At 40.1% G+C, this 23,622-nt stretch overlaps 1 protein-coding gene across 2 annotated transcripts in view; it reads left to right on the top strand.

Annotated features, from left to right (window-relative positions):
* trappc8 (trafficking protein particle complex subunit 8) overlaps positions 1–23,622 on the top strand; it is a 149,252-nt gene that overhangs the window by 99,065 nt on the left and 26,565 nt on the right. For both annotated transcript variants that reach the window (XM_043687640.1, XM_043687639.1), the window contains 9 exons: positions 2,512–2,620; positions 4,484–4,678; positions 5,394–5,554; positions 6,849–6,914; positions 11,993–12,122; positions 13,497–13,625; positions 14,442–14,596; positions 17,123–17,565; positions 20,854–21,004. In XM_043687640.1, the coding sequence (XP_043543575.1) occupies positions 2,512–2,620; positions 4,484–4,678; positions 5,394–5,554; positions 6,849–6,914; positions 11,993–12,122; positions 13,497–13,625; positions 14,442–14,596; positions 17,123–17,565; positions 20,854–21,004 (1,539 nt within the window). The remainder of the gene's footprint in view (positions 1–2,511; positions 2,621–4,483; positions 4,679–5,393; positions 5,555–6,848; positions 6,915–11,992; positions 12,123–13,496; positions 13,626–14,441; positions 14,597–17,122; positions 17,566–20,853; positions 21,005–23,622) is intronic.

The following is a 23,622-nucleotide window of genomic DNA, read 5'->3' as shown; positions in this document are numbered from 1 at the left end:
GTAATGAAGGCAGAGATGGCTAAAGTTGAATTGAAAACCAGGCAAGAGGTAATCTAGAGTAGGAGTGACGCACATTTCTGGCGATACTCCCAAACACAGATGTTTGAGAGAGACACTAGAAGAAGGATGTGATATTCATGGCTAACTAAAAGTTAAATTAGTATCACATTAAAGGATAAAATGTACAATGCTTAAAGTTACTGGTAAATCAGAATATTGGAATTTTTTTTGAAGCATCCAAGGATTACTAAAAATGATAGCGAGAAGACTAGTGAGAAAATAACAAAGCTTCTACCTTACACAGTAGGAAAGCGAGCAGCAGAAGTGTTGGCTCCTTCAAATGGAGCTGGAATGGGAATAGGAAACAAGCATTTTGTATTTATCTTCAGAGAAGATGTACAAGTACCCAAGAATAGAGGAGTGAGGGGCAAAAAGGGAGGAATAATCACTCAGAGTTAGAAAAATGCTGGGGCTGAAGGATATGAGGACTGAAGTCCCTGAATCTGCTGGCCGACATGGTGGGTCTGAAAGGAAGTACTGCAGAGATTTTTGGATGCACTGGTTAAAATCTTCCAAATTTCTGAGATACTGGAAAGATCCCAGTAGTTTAGAAAACTCTGCATTTAACATTATTATTCAGGGGAAGAAGGGAGATAGGAAGTGAGAAGCATAGGCCAGTTAGACTAGCATCTGCCTTTAGGGGAATGCTCGCATCTCTTAAGGAAATGGCAGTTGGATAAAGTCATAAATTTGTCAGTGACAGCAAGGATTTGTCCAATGGTATTCGTGTCTGTCAAGTTTTGAATTCTTTTGCAGATGTAACAAGCAGAGTGGATGAAGAAAAAAACGTGCAGGGATTTGGATTTCCAATAGCCATGGAAATTTGGCATTTATTGTGAAAAGAATAGAGTATAAAAGTTAGGAAGTTTTGCTGCAATTGAACAAAGCATTAGTGACACTGCACCTGGAGTGTTGCATGCAGTTTTCAGATCCTGTCTTCAGAGAGACCTGGAAAATTTCTCTCAACAGCTGTGATTTGCTCCCTTACTCCTCAGGATGTATTCCCAGATAGGTTGCTATCTGGGGTTGGCAACTTCTCCACCTGGAGTCCTGCCAGACTTTTGAGCATCTCCTTTATCTCTCACTATACTACTCAGTTGCTCAACACCCATGTTTTCAACTGGGCCATTGCTACTATTTTTTATTAAGTTGAAGACAGAATCAAAGTGCTCAATTAGTACTAAATGAAAACCCAAAAGAACTGTGGATACTGTTAAGTCAACAACAAAAAAATTGCTGGAAAAGCTCAGCAGGTCTGGGCAACATCTGTGAAGAGAAATCAGTTAACATTTTGGGTATGGTGATCCTCCCTTCTGAGGAATTATGATCACAATTTCCCAAATTCTCCCTCATTCTGTTTTCCACTGGGCCTGCCCCATTTCCCAGGATCAGATCCAGCACCAGATCCTCTAGTAGGACTGGAAATGTACTGTTCCAGAAAGTTCCCCTACATGCTTTGTACAAAGTTTTCCTCTTCCCTGCCCCACACTTTTTTTTCCCCAGTCAGCCCAAGGGGAATTGAAATTGTCAACCATCTCAATTCTACTTGTCCCGCAGATTTCCATAATCTGCCTAGAAATGCTCTCTTCTATTTCCTTCCCATTATTTTGGGGATCTGTAATAAATACCTAACCAGGTCACTGCTATTTTTTGTTTTGCACCTCCAATGGATTCTAATTGTGTTCTAATGCATCTCATTCAAGAACTATGATTCTATCTTTGACCAAGATTGCTACACCATTTCCTTTGCCCATTCTGCTTCCACTAAAAAGCCTTATAACTTGGGATGTTAAGTATCTCTGAAGGATATGTCTTTTATAGAACTATGTTTTTATTTCCTAAGAAAGTTATTCTTCAGAGTGCAAAAATCTAGCAATCTCAATCATTTTAGTGCCTTTATGGGAAGACATTACTCTTCATCTCAGACCAAAGTGAGTGACTCCTTCACCCAAAGTTGTTCTCCAGAAAACAGTACCTCAGCGTCTGTTCTCCTGACATTCTCTTCAGTACCTGTGTTTCAATGAGATCACTGTTCTTAGAGTTCGTACGTGTATTCTGTTCAATCTCTCATTGTAGCACATTCCTTTCATTTTAGCAATTGATTTGGCTAACTGATGATGTACTGAACCTTTGAACTTTTAAGAAAAATAATGTGCGTTGCTGAAGTGTTCTCTACTGTTGCATGGAGTGAATGCAAAAGAAATAACTTGCAGCTAGGTTGTTTGTTAGCCTCAGGGCATCCAAGTGTTCTGCAGCCTCTGAGGCACTTTTGAAGGCTACTTACTGTAATAAATTGAATAATGAGAAGAATAAAAGTTAATGGTATAAAAATAGTCAAGTATGGTGGGCCTAGAGAAGTGAACAAATTGCTAAGCAGTATTAAAGTTTCTGAAACTTGAGTTACTTTTAATAGATTTCATCAGACTGAATTTTTTTCTCTTTACGTTTTAGAGTGTGAATCAGTTGTCACCTGATGGTCCTTTACCCCAGCTTCCTTTACCCTGTATTAAAAGCTCAGCAACTCGGGTATTTTTTGGACATGACAGGCGACCTTCTGAAGGTTAGTTGTTTATTTGTTAGTTTGTCTTTTTTAAATAGGGATAAAAGATGCAAACGTATGAACAAAATAGAAGAATAAGCTCCTCTGTCCTTTGAGCCTGTTCCATCATTTGATAAGATCGTGGCTGATCTGATTTTAATCTACGTTCCTGCATACACTCTATAATCTTTCATCTCCTTGGTAATCAAGACTGTCCATCATTGCCTTAAAATTACTTGGAGATTCTGCAAATGCTGCCTTTTTGAGGAAGTGAATTCCAAAGGCACTCAACCATCTGAGAGGAATTTTGTTTTCTCATCTCTGTCATGAATGCCTCCCCCAACACCACGACCATTTTAGTTCTAGATTCTCCTGCAAGAGGAAGCGTCGTTTCTATATCTAGCTGGTCAAGTTTCCTCAGGATCTTCTGTTTCAGTTGAATAATCTCTGACTTTAAGGGCCAGACCATTCAAGCCTAACCTGTCTAGTATCTCATATTAGCAATCTATTCATTCCTGGTGTTAGTCTAGTAAACCTTTTGGAACTCCTTCCAACGCATTAACATCCTTCCAACAAGACAAGCAGGATTTCCTTTGATTCATTCTGGAATTCAGAGTGGTAGATTATTTTATTTTACCTATCTTGCAGTCCTGAATTTATGTAACTTGTATGCTGGATCGTTTTGAGGCAGTGAAAAGCAGCCACTCTGCTGTGAGCACGTTATATTTTGGCCTGATGAAAGAGGTTGATCAGTAGCTTTCCTTCTCCAGAGACCTCGAGTGAACTAGATGACTTTTACTGACAATCCAATAGCTTTTTGGTCACATTTTAGTGGTAACCAACTTTTTATTTACTCTTTTAAAAACTTCTGAATTTGAATTGAGTACTTGGATTTGAACTTGTCTTCTCAGTATTAAAAAACTTTGTCTCTGATTTACTAGTTCAGTAACACAGCCATCTTGATAAGTCTAATCAAATTGTGTTTAACTTTTATTTACGTAGAGATTGTTTTTCCTCCTTCACACTTGACCCATGTTCGACACCTGCTTTTATTGCCTGTGTCTAGGTGCCCTTGTGAAGTTGGTGGGTTGCTGCCTTGAACCACTGCAGTCCATGTGCTGTTGGTGACCCACAATGCTGTTAGGGAGGGCCAGGATTTTGACTCATAACACTGAAGAAACAGTGATACATTTTCAAGGCAGGATGGGGGACTTGGAGGGGTGGTGGTCCCACGTATTTGCTGCTGTCCTTTTAGATAGTAGTGGCCATGGATTTGGAAGGTGCTGTCTAAGGAATCTTGTGAAACTTTGCAGTGCATCTTATAGATAGTACAGATTGGTACAGAGTGTTGGTGGTGGAAGGAGTAAATGTTTATTGATATGGTGCCCCTTAAGTGCTTCCAAATAAACCTTTTGGCTATAACCTGTTGTGATTTTTTTAACCTCAAGTGGGTAGCATTATTCTGAATAGTGTCTCACTTTGGTCAACTTGTTTGTTCCGTAATGAAGCTATTAACTGTAATTTGGAGGAACATAGCATCCCCCATTCACCTGCGAGTCCTCCAAATCTATCTTGTACCATTTTTCACTGAGGCAATGGCAAAAAAATTGAAATGGGGAAGGAGGGATTTTTTTTTTAAGACGATTACAAATTCTCTCATTAATTTTTGGGAGTTGTAGCTCGAGACAAAATTGAAGCCATATTACGACACCTACTTTTTTTTAATTTAACACATAGATCAAAGTGGGCGGCAAATTATGTAAGTGTGTTTCAAGGAGATTTTGCCCTTGTTTATCATTTCCTTTTTTCCATAGCAGTGAATTTACTGCTCCACAAAGGAATCCTATTAATTAATTAATTGCATATTTAACTTATTTCTAATAGGAGAAAAGCAAGCGGCCACCCATGTCAGTTTAGATCAGGAATATGAGCGTGAAGCCTCTCAGCAATGGAAAGAGCTTGAGGAGCAAGTAGTAGCTGTGGTGAATAAAGGAGCAATACCACTGAATTTTCAGCCAACTCAGTACTGCCTGAACAACCAGACAGACAACCTGCGATTTCCTGTGACTGTTGTGGAAGGTAAATCAATCTCAATTAATTCTTCTAGAAGGACGCTTATGTGTTGAATGTAAATTTTTGACCAATTAATGCAAGATTTAAACTTTTCTAGCTAGTAGATCCTAAATTAAAACCTACTGGACATAATCCTGTTCACTTATTTCAATTAACTTGACCCTATCTATTATCTTAATGCGTTGGCAGTATTTGTTGGAGATCTGGAATGTATTTGTGCCCTTGCCAACTTTTATCCTGAAACATGATTAAATATGAATTATTGGCTTATTTATTTCATTACGGTTTGTGCCATATTCCTGTGTACATTGCCCGCTAAGTTTACTCTGTTACACTGAAGCGTAAGCATTGTTGCAAAGTGTTTTTAATGTGAGGTCAGAGAATGCACTGCAGTTTGTTTTTGACCAAGATTCTGTATTTTCTTGATATAGGAGGGCATTCTCCTTCCAGGTGTTTATCGCCCTTTCTTGATGCTCGTTTTAGAAATGCAGTCTCAAGCTGTAGACTGTCTGAGCCAAAGCCTCAAAGTTTCCTGTCAGTATTGACAGAAATGGAATTTCTTAAACTCTAATTTCTCCTTGCATTAATTAGGGTTTATTGGTTTCTTTAGCCCATCATTCACACTCACTTGATAGAACCTTGGACAAGTGGTTCCATTTGATAATCTTCCATAGTGCAATTTTTTTTGTCATTCTTAATGTGCTTTTATTTTTTCATGTAGAACCAGTCACAGTTGAAGTTGTCTTCAAAAATCCGTTGAAGGTACCTCTACTGTTAAAAGATCTCTCGTTGTTGTGGAAGTTTAATTTTAGAGATTTTAATAAAAGTCCAGAAGAAGAGGCAAGGGAGTCAATTAGCAACGAAAAAGATGGTCACCTCAAGGTAAGGAAGTATTTCTTGAATATATCTAGCTTTTCTTTCTGCTTGTGACTTATGTATGTGGATGGCTTGATGACTGTTGGATTAGCTTGATAAATTGATCATTCTCACTGGCCATATCTCAGATTTTTAAATCAGCTTGCACCTTTTAAGTGACTTAGCTGATGCCTTACAATAAGTATCTGCTGTACCACATTGTGGTGTGTTGCCCATATTCCTTTCTCCTCCTCCTACTTGACTGCTTAGTTTGAGGAGCGCCACTCCTCAAGAATGGGACAGGGTTTTCATTTTACTATTGAGTTGAGGTGGGGAATTCTAATCATTCTCAGACCTTGAGTGAGAGGGTTTCTTCGCATCTGACTGCTTAATCTCAGGATAAGGGTGCAGCATTGTATCCAAAGTTTTTAGAACTCTATCAAGCATGAGAAGTATCCTCTGATCATCTGTATTCATGCCCAGTAGGAGTTCCATATTTCAATATGATCTTTTTGTAATTTTATTGAAAGGAATCTAGTTCCTCTAATGCAGCCTGGTCTAGGACATCGTACAGTGTGGACTGTACGATCATATCTGTTCTTGTCTTGTTTAAGGTGCCATTGAGTAATGAAATGATATTGACTGTTCTTGTATTGATGCATTGTTTAATGTCATATACATAAAACATTTGTGTTTAAGTTACTTGATTTTTTAAATTTAATGGGGTCTGTTTAGGAAAGTATTTTTCCATACTTGAGTGATTTCCAGGGAATGGAGTTACTTTTTCAGTCCTTTTTAACCACAAAAGCCTTTTTTCACAGAATCTTCTTCCTTACATGTATTTCTTGTTTTAAATTTTGTCCACCTGTAGTTGCTGTTCATCTCTGCAAGTTTTGATAATTTAAATAATATTTCCCCAGCAGTAGTTGGCACATCACTCTTGTGGATAGTGAGGATTGCAGATGCTGGAAAGTCAGACTTTCTGAAGTCCTGATGAAAGGTCCCAACCTGAAACAGTAACTGCTCTGCTGCTTGACCCACTGCTTTTTCCAGCTCCATACTTTACCGACATATCTCTCGTGGACAATCGGTTATCGACTTGTAGTGCTATTTTTGTTTGAGCATGACCTTTCATGCATCTTATGCATCTGTAACATAGCTATTAAGTTGGAATAGGAATAACATGCTTGTTTTCAACTACGGTTGTGGCTTAATGCAAATCTTTCCTTTTGAATTCTTCTATATTTGGAGAATGAAAACTACCTGTCATAAGAAATATGCAATATTTATGAAATAAAATCTGCAATTTTCATGATTACAGACATCCTCCAGTATTGCCACAGACGTGATAAGTGAATTTCAAATAAATGGTGAAGAGACTAAAGTGGTGAGTGTGAGATTTATCTTGAAACTGAATGTGACCTTCATCTTATTTTACAAATCGTGATTTTCATCTTAAGTTCTTCCCCCACTGCCTAGCAGGCATGAACTTGTTGAACAGCTGCATGTGTTCCATTTGCTTCTCTGGGTATCTCTCTTCTTTTTTTTTTGTATTTTAATAATTCCATAAGGAGTAACACAACCTGATCCACAATAGCATTTCCATAAATGGGAATGCAGATGTAAATATGCTCCTGTCTGCCAGTTGTCATATCCCCTAACTGCAGAGGCTGAGATCATCTCATTCAACACAGAACAAGGATTGAAGCAGGACATGCACTTGGCTTATCCTTTGCATGCAATGTTGAGTGGACTTCCAAATGCACTTTAAATTCAAACTGCTCGTTTTTTGACATTGTTGAAAAGTGAGCAATTCAATTACGAAGTACTGATGAACAAAAATCATGCTTAGTGTAACAAATGATCATGGTTCAGTCAACATTGTGTAGTTCGCTCCCTGACAGTTTAAACATGCCATTCAGTGGCTGCTGCTTCACAGTTCAGCATGCAATCAAAAAAGATTTTGTCTGTGATATCTTGAGTAATTAGAACATGGTTTAAATTGCGTTTAAAAATGTTCAAGATGCATTTATCAGGGCATGCTTGGATGGAACAAGAATATTCAGCTTGAGTTCATAATCAGGAAGGAGAGCTACAGTTTTGAAGCAGGGTAGGTGCTTTGGATTGTTCCAACCTGGTTAAGATAAAATTAATGCTAATTTAGACTAAATACTTTATTAGAGGTGAGACAAATTCATCACAATGAGTGGATCTGTCCTGGATGAATTAGATCGAAAGGTCGGCAGACCAAACTGTTGCAGAACAATGGCTTCCTGAAAGAAAATTAGAAAATAGGGCAAGGAGTAGGTCATTCAGTCCTTCGAGCCTGCTCTGCCATTCAATATGATTGTTTATGGCTGATCATCTGACTACCCTGTTCCTCACTTCTCCCCTTTGATCCTTCAGCCATAAGAACTATATCTAACTCCTCCTTGAAAGTATTACATGTTTTGGCCAAGAACCAGAGAATCCCTCCATTGTTGAAATGGGCAATTCAGCCCATTAGGTCCACACCACACTATGGACACTGGTCAATTTAGCATGGCCAGTCCATCTAGCTCCAGCATCTTTGGACTGTGGAAGGAATCCCCCACACACACAGGGATACTGTCTGTCTGTGTGGAGGTTGCACGGTCACCAGAAGGAGGAATTGAACCGGAGTCCCTGGTGTTGAGGCAGCAGTGCTAACCACTGAACCATCGTGCTGCCTCAACTGTTTTCTGTGGAAGAGAAAGCACAGGCTCACAACTGTCTGGGTGAAGAAATTTCTCCTTGTCTCAGACCCAAAAGGCCCCACCCTGTATCCTTATACTGTGACCCCTGGTTCTGGATTCTCCAGTCATTGGAAACATCCTTCTTCTCTTTACCCTTTCTATGCTCTCACCTCTCATTCTTTTTAACTTTTGAGTGAATGCTGTCCTAACTGATCCAGTCTCTCTTCATATTTCAGTCCCGTCATCTTAGCAATCCCTTTGGTGAATCCTTGATGCACTCCTTCCATAGCCAGAACTCCTATCCTGATAAGGAGGTCAAAACTGCACACAGTACTCCAGGGGTAGTCTCATCAAGATCCTATACCATTGCAGCAAACCTTGCTTACTCCACTTGCTTTGAAGTTCAACATAGCGTTGCCCCCTTCACTGCCTGCAGCACCTGTATGCTTGCTGTCAGTGATACCTAGGTCTCACTGCACCACTTTTTTGTTGAATCTATTACCATTCATATAATAATTACCAAGCAAAATTATCCATTTTGCTACCAAAATGGATAACCTTAACATTTATCCATCTGCTTCACCCTGCCTTATATTTATTTGCCTCGTCACTTTTTTCCAAATCACACTGAAGCATCTTTGCATCCTTCTCTCAGTTCACCCTTCCACCCAGTTTTGTCATCTGTAAACTTGGTGGTGTTATGTTTAGTTCCCTCATCTGAATTATTAACATTGTGAATAACTGAGGTCCAAGCACTGGTCCATGCGATGCCCTAGTAGTTACTGTCTGCGATACAGAAAGACCTTTTTTCCCCTGTTCGATCCAGTTCTCTATTCGTATCAGTACGTTGTTCCATATCTCTAATTTTACACAGTCTCTCATATGGAACCTCATTGAAAGCCTTCTCAAAGTTCAAGTAAACCACATCCACTGGCTCCTTCCTTAACTCTACTAGTTAACATCCTCACAAAATTACAGTAACTTGTCAAGCATGATTTCCTTTTCCTCTTCATGAATCCACACCCTACCCTGTCCCTCTTTTCAGAGTGCTCTGTTACTGAAACCTTAATAGTAGACTCTAGATTTTTCCTCACTACTGATGCCAGGCTGACTAACCGACTGTCTGTAGTTTTCTTGTTCTTTATGTAGTGGACTTACATTAACTTCCCTCTGATCCATTAGATTATAGGAAGCAGAATTAGGCCATTCAGCCATTTAGGTCTACTTCACCATTTGAACATGGCTGATATGTTTCTCAACCCCATTCTCCTGTCTTCTCCCTGTCGCTCTTTATCCCCATACTGCACGTGGTACAGTGGCTCTGGTTAGCACTGCTGCCTCACAGCGCCAGGGATCTGGGTTCAATTCCCCCCTTAGGTGACTGTGCAAACTCCACGCAGACATTCTCCCGGTGTCTGCGTGGGTTTCCTCCGGTTGCTCCAGTTTCCCCCCTCAATCCAAACGTTGTGCAGTTCAGGTGAATTGGCCATGCTAAATTGCCCATAGTATCGGATGCATTAATCAGGGGTAAATATAGGGTGGGGGATTGGGTCCGGGTGGGTTACTATTCAGAGGGTCGGTGTGGTCTTGTTGGACCAAAGGGCCTCTTCCCATACTGTAGGGAATCTCGTCTAATCAATAACCTATCTATTGCTTTGTCTTTTGCATACTTTTTCTATTTCATGATTTATTTTCTTAACCCATGCTACTGCTGGGACGCCTGTACATAATTCCCACCAGGGACTTTTTTTCCTTTTGTGGCTACTCACTTCTACCCACAAAGATTCTACATATTCCAACTCTATCATTTCTTGCTTTTTGATTTGTTTTTGTTTCCTGCCAATAAGACATTCCTCTCCCTTCTGCACTTTCTATAGAATGCCTAACTTTGGATATTTAATTCTCAGCCCTGGTCATCTCATCAGATAAATGCCTGATGAAGGGTCAGATGTGGACTTGGCTTTAATGTCTTATTTGACAATGATGCCTTAATCCAGAGCATCCTCAGCTTGGCCTCTTGGGGGATCTTGAACACTGAACCTTCTGACTGATGATAGGAATATCACCACAATTCAAAGTTTATGCAAAGATTTGTACCTCGGGTGCTCATTGTTGTGGTTCTGTTCGCTGAGCTGGGAATTTGTGTTGCAGACGTTTCGTCCCCTGTCTAGGTGACATCCTCAGTGCTTGGGAGCCTGCAAGTGTCCTGCAAAGATTAGAACAAACAGTCTTACCGCAAATTCAACCCAAACTCTGGGTCAGGTATGTGGACGACACCTTTGTAATAATTAAAAACACACAAATAGAGAACACACACCGGATCATCAACGCCACACTCTCAGGAATCTGATTCATTAGAGAGCAAGAAAAGGATAACCAACTCCCATTCCTAGACGTGATGGTACAGAGAACACCAAACGGAGAATTCACCACAAAGGTATACAGGAAAGCCACACACACAGACCAAGTCCTGAACTACGAAAGCAACCACCAACACCCACGAAAGAAGTTGCATCAAGACACTGTTCAAAAGGGCCACAACACACCGCAGCACACCAGAACTGCAAAAAGAGGAAGAAGAACACCGATACAATATATTCGCCAAAAACTGATACCCTCACAATTTGATCAACAGATGCCTAAGGGAAAGACAACGGAACGAGGACATGCCACAACCCAAAGGACTAGCCACTTTACCATACATCAAGAACATTACTGAACTGACAGCCAGACTACTACGACCACTAGGACTCATAACAGCACACAAACCAATAGCAACTCACCAGGACAAGGGACCCGATACCCAGCATGAGCAAAACCAATGTAGTATACAAAATCCCATGCAAGGACTGCACAACACACTTAAAACAAACAGGAGGACACCTAACGATCCGCATCCATGAACACCAACTAGCCATGAAACGACACGACCAGCTCTCCTTAGTAGCCACACAGGCGGATGACAAGCAACATGAATTTGACTGAGACAACACTACACTGGGACAAGCCAAACAGAGAACAGCCAGGGAATTCCTAGAAGCATGGCACTCATCCACAGATTCAATCAACAAGCACATCGATCTGGACCCAATATACTGGCCACTGCAGCGGACAGCTGGAACTGACAACCGGAAGTGGCAGATTCAAACCACTATAAATGCCGGAGGAAAGATCACAGAAGTGCTTCACGGGAGGACCCCAAGCACTGAGGATGTCACCGAGACAGGGGACGAAACGTCTGCAACACATTCCCAGCTCGGCGAACAGAACCACAACAATATCACCACAATCATTGGCTGTCAAATTGAGTAATTGTACATAATACATTACCCTCCCCTCATTTATCTCTCCAGCCTTCAGGCACTCCGCCTGTATTCCTGATGAAGGGCTTTTGCCCGGAATGTCGATTTTACTGCTCCTCGGATGCTGCCTGAACTGCTGTGCTTTTCCAGCACCACTAATCCAGAATCTGGTTTCCAGCATCTGCAGTCATTGTTTTTACATGATACATTATCAGTAAAGCAATATTACTCAAAATGCTGGTTTTAAAATAATTTTGATGAATACATTCATTTTAAACCAGGGCACTTGTTGATCTCCAGTAAAAACACTTTTCACAAATCTAGTATTTTATAAATGTTGTTTAAGCTTGGCACTGTATGCTGGTATTTTTGTCAATCTTTGAAAATGTTTTCAGTGTATAATAATCTTGTAAATAATATTTTTGAAAACTTGTGTTTTTGTGACTTAGGCAAGATTAAAACTGCTTCCTCATCAGACAGGAGAGTTGCACATTCTTGGTGTTGTATATAATCTCAGCACTGTACGATCATCTCCTACACAAGATGGAATGGACTACAGTCCTGGGATGCAGATAGCAGGTAAGAACATCTGCTTTTCTAGATATCTTATAGAATGGACTGCATTTTCTGAAGCATGGGTGGTATACTCTCATGAGACTTTTGGACTTGTACTCTCTTGTGTGTGACTCTGGTGGCCTGCATGCATGCAATTGGTGCACCTGGTGTCAGCAACCTCTGCCTATCTAATGAGTCTCTTTATACCATTTTTGATTGCATATCAGTGTATATGTTAAATATTCACATGTGCAATCAAACTCTTTTAAACATTTTTATTTTGCTTAGCCTTGTATTATTTTGGAGAATTGCTTACCATGGCACCGTAGCGGATAGATGTCTGAGAGATTTTCAGTGAATTATCTATTTAATGATAAATCAGAAAACTTGCTTTGAGAGCACACTACTTTTTTAGGGAAGGTACAGCGAATATTGGAAATCTGAAATAAAACCAGAAAATACTAAAAATACTCACCAGTGAGTGCCTATTAGCCCTTCAGTTTTGAAGTTTGTTACATCACAAAGGGGTAGAAGTGCCTGGAGTCTTGCTTCATTGAATAAGGTTTTGGTTTGACCACAACTGTGCAGAGTATAGTTTTAGTCACCTTTTTACATTGCTGTGGGTCTGGAGTCACATGTAGGCCAGCCCTGGTAGGAATGGCAGTTTCCTTCCCTATAAGACATTCGTGAACGAGATGGGTTTTTACAACCATCAGCAATTGGATTTCATGGTCATCATCTGACTCTTGATTTGAGATTGTTATTGATTTCAAATTCTAACATAGTGGGATTTGAACCCAAGTCCCAGAACATTTCATGAGGTTAATGGCTGGGACGAAATGATTGATTGTTCTCTGATGCAAGATTGAGTTGCCTAGGTCTGCATAGTCTGAATTTTGGTGGAATTTGAGGTGGTGTAATGGAAGCAAGAACTCATAAGGGACTTGACAGGGTAAATGTTTAGGGGACGTTTTCCCTTGCTGGTGAGTGTAGAAGGTGGATAACAATCTCAGAATAAGGCATTTGAGTATAAACTGATAGGTTTGTTCACTTGAATGGTTGTGAGCCTTTGGAATGTTACCCTGTAGAAAACTGGCTTCTTCAGTTATTAAATATAGTCAAGCTGCAATTGACAGTGTTTTGGTTAAAAAAGGATACAATGCATTTGAGAGTCCTATAGGAAGGAGGAGTTGGGAGCAGGTCTGCTATGGTTGTATTAAATGGCGGAAGGACTAACTGATCTATTCCTGCTTTTATTATTTCTAGCTGGTTGAATTTCTTTAGCTTGTAACATATTTTCTCTGTTCAATTGTGTATTTTTTAGCACTTCCTGTTTAAGTGTGTGAAGATTGTGTTGATTAGTTCTTGTCACTTTTCCTCTCTGTTATGTTTTTACAGGCAGTTACCTCAATGCCAGCAACCTCCACCCACCAAAGTCTGGAAGCAAACAGCAGACTTCTCACAATCTCCATCAGTCCAGCTCTTCAGATCAACTGGAATATTTTCATGGGCTAAGCTGGACAGAAGGTTAGTTGGGCTGGTGAGAAGTGGTGGTGGAGCAGCCATTGGACTAGTTTTTGGTCAATGTGCTGGACAAAAATAATTTGTCGTCTTGTTACAAGCCAACTCTAAAAACATGAAATGTGGCTTCCTATGTTAGACACCAAAATGTATCTAACTTTGTGTGTCAGTTGAAGGCAACTTCATAATTTGTTTGGGCTCTACATCTTAAATGTTGTAATTCTTTCCCATACATTGTAGTTCGTTCTTCAAATTCAAGATTGTTGAAGTTGAAAAAAATGATCAATTATGATTCAAATTGATGATTTGCCGAGCTTTTGCCCACTTGCTTAATCTGCCTATACTGTCTGCAACTGCCATTTTATCAGTATGTATAGTAAATAATTGTAGCCCTTAATTAATACCTACAGGTCATCATCCTCAAAATACCTCCTTATCCCCACACTCTTCTGTTAACCAATAATTTACCCATGCTAACATGCTACCTCCAATACTCTCATTAAGTAGCTTTGTTTTATTTGGTGCGCCTATGGAATTCACTGCAAAAGAACGCAGTCGAGCCAAAAACACACTGATTTCAAGGAGGAGTTGAATATAGCACTTTGGGTTAAAGGGTTCAGAAGATATGGGGGTACAAAAATGGGAACAGACTATGGAGTTGGATGATCAGCCATGGTCATGTTGCATGCAGGGAATGGATCTGGGTGGGATTCTCTTCAGGTCAGTACAGAACTGCTGGGTCAAATGGCCTCTGTCTTGCTCTGTAGCAATTGAGATTCTATGACATAATTTTGCTCAAGCATCCATTTCCCTTTGATTTAGGCAAGACGCCTCATGGATTATCGGTAAGAGGACGGCAAGATTTGGAAATCCAGGGACCTAGACTCAATAACACTAAAGAGGAGAAAACATCTGTTAAGTATGGATCAGATCGACGGCTCGATCCCATCATCACCGAAGCAATGCCTTTGTTGGAGGTAATACCCACTGTGACATGAATTGGCCCAGCCACTAGTATTGGTACTCCAGAAGCAAAGCATTAGTCTCCCCACTTTCTGGTAATAGGACTCTGATTAGATGATGAAATAAAAACAGGCATACAAATGTATTAGAATATTCAGTGCAGGTGTTCTTAATAGAAAAAATGCATAATTTGAGGAATGAATGCACATTCCAATGTTTACTGATTGGATATAATTTCCATTATTTGTGCATGTTTCAGAGTAGCTGTACTGATTGCCTAGTGAAAAAGCAGTGATAAGGCTGCACTTCAAGCCTCGCTGGTTGGTATTTAGAACAAAATTGGCAGCTTTGTGATGAATTCTTGGTGAATTGCCTGTTGCTGCGAGCGAAAGAGAAAGGGGAAAAATCTAGGATCTGTGTTTACACTAAAGTTCATATGACTTTGAACATTGAAAGCTCAAGCATGTCTCGTAAAATTCTAATATTTACTGTTTTGATTTCTTTGTACATTGTCAAATGTTGCAATGAATCTGGGAGAAGCCTGTCACAGGAAACTTTTGAGCATTGAGCCGTGAAATAGTTAAGTCTGAATTTGTTGAAGATTCTGGCAGTGTCATTTGAAATTTAAATTATATTTTAAAAAATCAAATTTTAAAAAAAACAAGCTGAATGGTAATTATGTAACAGCCCTGTTGATTGATATAAAAACCCATGACATGTTCTTTTAGGAAAGAAATCTGTCCTTACCTGGTCTGGCCTACATGTGACTCCAGACCCACAGAAATGTGGCTTGCTCTTAACTCCACGCCGTTAGGGATAGACCGTAAAAGCTGGCCCAGCCTGTGTCACCTATATCCCATGAATGAATCATGAAAACGATACAGATGATGTATCCATGAGCCTTCAGTAACAATCACTCAACTTCAGAAAAAAGTCATTTGTATAACTAGAAAATTGAAGAGCAGCAATTTTGAACATCTGTTTTAATATCTGCACTGGGAATAATAGAAGTGTGACATTCAGATGGTTAAAATGGAGCTAATTTGTGCTGTGTCCTTCATATCTCTGGCTCAATAACACTCTGATCAGGTTGTCATCATATTATGGCTATTTTATATTGTCTCTGAAATTAGCTTTCTGCTACTATATTTTATTACTATCTTAATGCTTAAAAGACGTCTCTGTGGACATGGTTTATTTCATGTGCATACCCCAGCATGTTACAGCAAAGTCGTAAGAACTGAAGTTCAGCAAAAGTTGGCAGAGAATTGCCACCTGCATTCTAACTTGCAATGACACAAATTATGGAAAGGTATAAAATTTGACAAGCAATTTTGAAGCTGTGGAAAATTCAATATATTTAATAAGGTCTAATAAAATGAAGTTCAATCTTATACTTGCTCTCGAAATTGAGAGCAACTTTCCTGTGGGTGTAAAGATATTTATGTAACTGCAGTACAGCAAATTTGTGAGCAAGGCTATCGCTCATGGAAGAAAAGGGAAAGAATATGGATGGGATATTGGATGACCAAGAGGAAACTGGAGTTTACAGTTGTGCCTCCGGACTGGAGGGAAGTTTATGGTGGAGTTCCTCAGGCATCTGTATTGGAACCCCTGCTCATCTGATCTGGATTAATGATTTAGACTTTGGTGTTCATGGAGCAATTTCAAAATTTGAGTGATACAAAGCTTTAAAGCATTGTGAACCATGAGAAGGTAGTGTTGAACATAACAGATGTTGGAGGCAGATTTTGGAAATGTATAGAAGTAACAGGGTTGTTGTCATGAGTGACTTTAGCTTCCCTAATATTGATTGGAACCTCCTTAGCTTAAATAGTTTGGAGCAGTTTTTGTCAGGTGTATCCAGGAACGGTTCCTGATGCAATTTGTAGATCGGCCACCTAGAGGGAAGGCCATATTGGATTTGGTGCTTGGCAATGAACCCTGCTATGTGTCCAATCTTTTTGTGGGAGAGCATTTCTGTGATCATGATCACAGCTATCTGATCTTCTCTATACTCATGCAGAGAGATAGGAGCATACAGTATAGGAAAGTATCTAATTGGGGAGAGGTGCTCAGAATTACCTGGACAGAGTAGGTGAGGAGAAATTGTTCCCATTAGAAGGAACACGAACAATTGAACAGAGTTATGGTAGCTGACAAAAGCAGCAATGGAGACACAAGGGAAAACTGAATGCAGTCATTGATTAGGATTTGGAGTGCATTGCCTAAATGTGTTGGAAGCAGGTTCAGATAAGACATTCTCAAGGGAATTAGATTATCTGAAAAGGAAGAAAGTGCAATGTAATGGGGAGAAGATTCCTTTTGTGTACTTAGTCCTGAAATAATAGGCTAAACTGCTACGTTCCGTGCTGGCCTTATTGAGATTCTTCTAAGCCCTTTGATCGAAATGAAACGTTGCAGTTTTCATTAGGGTCATTCTTTATTTTCGTGGCTCGAACAGATAAACGATGTGTTACATCAACATCAGATTCAATTTTAAGGTTAATGTATCTTGATCGAATCTTTTCTGTGTGCAGGTATTTTTCATAAACTTTCCTACTGGACTGCTTTGTGGAGAGATAAGAAAAACGTATGTCGAATTTGTGAACGTAAGCAAGTGCCCTCTTACCAGATTGAAAGTTGTGTGCAAAGATCCTGATTTCTTTTCCTTTGGAAGCAAAACTGCTGCGTTGACGCCATTAAGTCCAACAGCTTCTGAAAACTGTAGCGCCTACAAGACTATTGTGACTGACTGTGCATGCATGTCTTCTGCTGTGACATCATCCGTTTCCCCTAAAGACTTTGGGATGGACACAGGGAATCCACTTTGGGTAACAGATGTGCCACTTCCTGACCCTGTGTTGTTGCCTGGGGCTTCTGTGCAGCTCCCTATGTGGTTGCGTGGACCAGATGAAGAAGGAGTTCATGAAATAAACTTTTTATTTTATTATGAAAGTACAAAACCACACTCAAAGCTGAGGTAGGTTTTTTAAGAAAGTGATAATTGGTTTGACTTGTTCGTCTTCGTGTCACATTTCACTTGTCAATCTGTGAGTAATGGAGTTAAAAAGTCACTGTTTTTAGATGGAACGTGTGAAAATTTAATAACCCTGTTTTATTTCAGTACCCTGCCTCAGTGTTCAGTTCTCCTGACTTTTGGGAATGACTTTGGTGCTTGTTTGCTTCCAGTTGATCCTTTTGTGTGCGAGTCTGAGTGATTTATCACGCGAGAGACATCACGGCCAATCAGGATCTTGTTCCTTTCTGAATGCGTTCACTGGCAAGTGACTTACACTGGGTGCCAGTCAGAGCCTGCAAGCTTAGTCTACCTTTCTTTGGCTCAGCACCTGTAGATTATATCAATCGTAGTGCACCCATGTCCACCTCGAAGTAATATTAGCTCACTCAGTTCATACTTTTTTTATTTTATGGGATGTGGTCATCCACTGGCCAGCATGTATTGCCCAGTGTACGGTAAAATTCTTGAACCACTGCAACCCTTGGAGTTTAGGGACACTTGTGGTGCTGTAATGAAATTTCCAAGATTTCAACTCCGCAATACTGAACGAATGGCGAGATGGTCAAAATGGTCTATGGCTTGGAGGGGAACTTGTGCTGTTCCAATACATTTGCTGCATCTTGTCCCTCTAGGCGGGTGTGGATTTGGGAGGCCATTTTGAAGGAGTCTTGGCAAATTTGAGGTGCATCTTGTGGATGGCACATACTTACCACAGTTTTGGTCATAGATGATAGTGCAAGTTGAAGGTGGTGAATGGGCTGCTTTGTCCTGGATGGTGCCCAGTTTCTTGTGTTATTGGAGTTACACTCATCTAGGCAAGTGGGGGGCATTCCATCACATTCTTGACTTGTACCTTGAAGATGATGGACAAGGGGGCGATGGCAGGTGGGTGTGTCGGGGTCATAGCCTCTGACCTGATCTCATAGCCACAGTATTTGTGGTTCTACGGTTGCGTATCATGTCATTTGTTACCCAAGGATGTCATCAGTGAGAGGGTGGGGTATTCAAACTGAAATCACTCTTGACTTTGCCTTTTCTGACCTTTTTTATTTTGTTCAGTGTGCAAGTTATTCTTGCAATAGGTAAACTTACGGAGAGATTTTAGAAGTTTTCGTAACGGGTGTAATTTAACCTTCAGTGACATTGGGTTACTTGATGATTAAATTCTACTGTTGTTGGGAATAAACATTGCAGCCACTAGTTATCAGCAGTACAGAGCTTTGTCACTTTCGTAAGTAATATACTAGGGCAATTCTTTTTCAGCTATGACATACTGAGAATGTGTGATTTGCCAAAGAAACTTGCAAGGAAATTGAAATTTTTGAAATAAAATTCATTTGGAGACACCTTTGTATCTCTTGATGACTTGTGCATTTAGCCTGGTCACTGAGAATGTGAACTGATTGGCAGGTTCTCTGATCTGGAAGGAGAACAATGAATACTTGCCAGCTAAGGTAATAGAAACCTGTCAAACTGATGCATCATTATCTTTAACTAAAAAACATCTTTCAAGATCAAAAGAAAATTGACAGGTTGCACTTGAATACTGTGGAACACTGTCTTGGATAATCAGAATTTGCAAACATAAGATAAATGGAATTGCGCTGTGGGAGTCTGAAAGAAAATTTTGAAGCCAGCTGTAATTAGGGAGAGATATAGCTTATAGTTGTTTTGAAGGAAATTCTGGAGAAAAATTATGTATGTGATTATCAAGCCCACAGAAGCACCCAGTTATTCAGTTTAAACAGGAAACTGCAAATTGAAATTAAGATTTATTCACCAACTGGTTCCAAAGAATCCGGCTCTTTGCAAGCAGACATTTGGATTGGGTACTAAGCAGTTTGTGCCAGTGATTTTTCACAAACCTGGGTGCACGGTAATCCCCAGCAACTACCTGTGTCTCTCCCTGACTCTGTGATAGCAGAGTGTACTGTAGAATTAAACACAAGAAATAAATTCTCAATTATCTAGTTCAAGAACTCTGAACAAATCCTGCGTGTATTTCATAAGCCTAGTTTTAACAACACACTCAGTAGTGTGTCCAGTCTAGCCAATAAAGGAGACACTGCTGAATATTTTCTTGAGGATCAAGTGTTAGTAGAAAACATTTGGGGGAATAATGATGATTGCATCATAAGCATTAGTTTGGCTACAGAGAAGGCCCGGTAGGAATAATAAACTGGAGAAATGCCAACTTCAATCAAGTCACAATGGATCTGGCCCAGATAATTGGAATCCATAATTAACAGGAAAATACATTGCTTTCTTTGAGAGTTTGACTACTGTCGAAGCACATCTCCACGAAGAGGAAAGGTTGGATACACAAATCGCGAGTTCCTCTGATGACTACTGCGATTGAGATAAAGCAGATAAAATGTGCTGCTTGAAGTATGTCAGGGGAATTGAAGAATTGCAGTCAACTTGTTGTTTAAGTGCAAGACACTGCTGTAAGGAGGGAATCAGCATGTCCTTCTGCATGAATCACAAAATCAGTGTGCATGTACAGCCAGTGACACACTTTATTGTAAGGCTGGTGCAGCATGTAACTGGGATATCTTGCAAGATGAATACAGGGCAATTGATGAGACTGCACTCTGTACTGTAGGCAGTTTTGATCTTTATTCAGGAATTGATTTACTTTAAATTGGAAGCAGTTCAGAGAACATAAGAATTAGGAGCAGGTGTAGGCCATTCAGTCCCTCAAGCATGCCCCACCATTCCATAAGATCTCACCCAGGTCTCAACTTACTATTTCAAAAATCTCTTTTTCCTACCCTTTTTAATACTTTGTGACCTAGCCTCCATAATTCTCAAAGTTCCTTTGCACCTCAGTTATTCTTCAACTATGTCTCCTATTCTAGATTCCCCTATTAGTGAAACTGAGCATCCGCCTTGCTGAACCCCCTCAGAATATTGTTTCAATAAGTTCAACCCTCGTTTTAATGAATTAAGTCCTAACCTGTTCAGTACTTTTTGATAAGTCAACCCTTCACCCCAGGAATCACCCTGGCGAACTCTTCTGAACTGCCTCCATTGCCAGTATGACCTGCCTTAAGTACCAAACATATACACAGTGCAGCCTCACCAGTATATGCTGATCTGAGATGAGTGCAGCATACACACCAAAATGGCCTATATCAGTGCTGTTTGTGCGCTTCGGTATTTTCCAAAACTGTACAAAGTTTTACTCCTCTATGGAGCAGTTTTCAAGTGTAAGTCCACTAATAAAACCAATCTCTGTTTTAACAGTCACCGAGTACTAAGACACACAGCGATAATATGCACCAGCCGTTCTCTAAGTGTGAAAGCGACAGCGTGTAGAAGTAATGTCCTGGAAGCTGAAGGGAAGAGTGACAGTGATAATCTGTTGGTATTTTTGGATGTAGCAAATATCAATACAGTAAGTTACTGAAATGTTGACATTAACAAAATCAATTGAAGAACTTTGGTCAATTTATTATAGGATAGCTTTTATCACAATACTTTTGTCACAAAACAGGACACAACTATTCCCAAAGAAAAATTAAACAAACTAATGTTACCTAGAGGATGAACTACCTACCGTAGCAAGAATGTTATTTTGTCCACTGTGGGGGGAATAAAGTGTATTCTTAACTGGTAATTTTGTTTGACATTTTATAAACTGCCTTAATTGATAATTGATTCAAATATAATAATTTTATGTAAAAAAATTTAATAACAGTTTTAAAGTTTTGAATTTTCTCCATGGCTGTAGTAATAAGTGAAGATTTCTGAAAAATTCCTGTATTTAAAGGAAGGGCGCTACATGCAGGAGACTTGCAGTGGTGGCACGGTGGCTCAGTGGTTAGCACTGCTACCTCAGCACCAGCGACCTGGGTTCGATTCCAACCTCTGGCAACTGTTTGTGTAGAGTTTGCACATTGTATCTGTGTAGGTTTCCTTTGGGTGCTCCTGTCTCCTCCCACAATCCAATGATATGCAGGTTAGGTGAATTGGCCATGCTAAATTGCCCATATGTTCAGGGATGTGTAGGTTAGATGCATTAGTCAGGGGTAAATGTAGATCAGTAGGTTTGGGGAATGGGTCTAGGTGGGTTACTCTTCGGAGGGTCGATGGACTTGTTGGGCTGAAAGGCCTGTTGCCACACTGTCGGTGTTCTAGTTCTAGAGAGATGTATAGAAAATTATCTGGCTAGAGTTAAAGAACGTTCATTTTGATCATTCAACACCAGGTTCTGTGGGTGGGCTTGTCGTTTGGAGGGTATGGTGGGTAAATCTGATCTTGTCTGTTTTGACAGGAATGATAGAAAAGTGGTATATTGTTTAAATGGATAGAGATTGGAGGATTGAAGTGAATCTGGTTATCCTGATACATATATCACAAAATGTTAGCATGCAGGTACAGCAGGTTATTAGGAAGGTCATGAGATGTAAGAGTTGAAGTGGGACATTCAGTCTGATGAGTTTTCTGCATATTCATGGCTGGCTGATCTGATAATCCTCAACTCTACTTTGCTGTCTTTCCCCTCTAATGCTGACTCCCTTACTAATTACAATTTTGCTTCTGGACCCAGCCTCAGCAACCTGTCTACAGGTTTACTGCATTCGGAAATTTCTCCATCTCATTTATAAATAAATGACTCCTTCCTCTGAGATTTGCCCTCTGTTCTTAGGATGTTACCCCTTGTAAGCGAGTCTTTCTCCACCCGCCTTTTAAGCCCCTTAAGAAGCTTGTATGTTTTTGTAAGATTTCCTCCTCCTCCTAAACTCCTAAAATGAATACAGTTGTGAGTGTAGTGCTGGAAAAGCACAGCAGGTCAGGCAGCACCTGAGGAGCAGGAAAATCGAAGTTTTCAGGAAATTCCTGATGAAGAGCTTTTGCCCGAAACATCGATTTTTCCTACTCTTCAGATGCTGGCTGACCTGCTGTGCTTTTCCAGCACCACACTCTCTCCTCTAGTCTCCAGCATCTGCAATTCTTAGTTTCGCCTAGCTCCATGAGTACAGGCCCAACCTACTCTTATTCTTAAGAATATCCCTCCATACCCTGGATCAACCTAATGAACCTTCTCTGGGCATTCTCCATTGGCAGTGTATCTTAGCTGAGGTAAGAGACCCAAAATTGTTCAATTTTCTAGCTTTCCCTAGTTTTAGCAAGATCTGCCTATGTTATATTGCATTCCGTTTAAAATAAAGAGCAGCATTCCACTTGCCTTCTCTATTACCTGCTCAACTTGTATGCTATCTTTTTCTGATACATCATGAGGCCCTCCAGATCTCTTTGCCGCAACACTCTGCAATCTTTCCCCATAAAAATACACTCTGCTTTAATGTTGTTTTAATACAAAGAGAATGAAATATAGAAGTGTGGATATACAAGGTCTTGGCCTAAGCACATCTGAAAGGGAACACCATCAAAATTCCAGCTAGCTGGTAGCTGCCAGTGACATAAATGAGCAAATACTGAACGTGTTCAGAACCTAACTCTGCAGATGTAAACATTGAGATTCCAGTGCAGAGCGCTGCCACTAATTTGCCATCATGATCAATCTGCACAGAGTGCACTTGCATTGGACCTTCTAAAATGTGAACATTTCAATGGTTTTGGAAAGTGATTAATTTGCAGAAATTGGATGAGGTAGCCTCAAGTGATTTGAGTGGGTAAATGATTTCACATGGTGTTTGTGGCAAATTGTGATAACATCTGCCATGAAATCAAAATTACTTGTTTGGAGTAAAGTTATAAATTACTCTTCACAAAGTATAGCGATGTAAATAGATCTGAGAAACCAAATTCATCACCACCACCATCTGCCATGTGCAGCACAAGTATATTTCCATCCCCATTCTTTTCTGAATAAACATGCATTTAACATCAGCTAGGTAAAAACAATGACTGCAGATGCTGGAAACCAGATTCTGGATTAGTGGTGCTGGAAGAGCACAGCAGTTCAGGCAGCATCCAAGGAGCTTCGAAATCGACGTTTCGGGCAAAAGCCCTTCATCAGGAATAAAGCAGCAATTCTCCTACATTCAG

The sequence above is a fragment of the Chiloscyllium plagiosum genome, chromosome 4 (genome assembly GCF_004010195.1).
Source record: "Chiloscyllium plagiosum isolate BGI_BamShark_2017 chromosome 4, ASM401019v2, whole genome shotgun sequence".
NCBI lineage: Eukaryota > Metazoa > Chordata > Chondrichthyes > Orectolobiformes > Hemiscylliidae > Chiloscyllium > Chiloscyllium plagiosum.
This window is presented reverse-complemented; position numbering and strand designations above follow the sequence as displayed.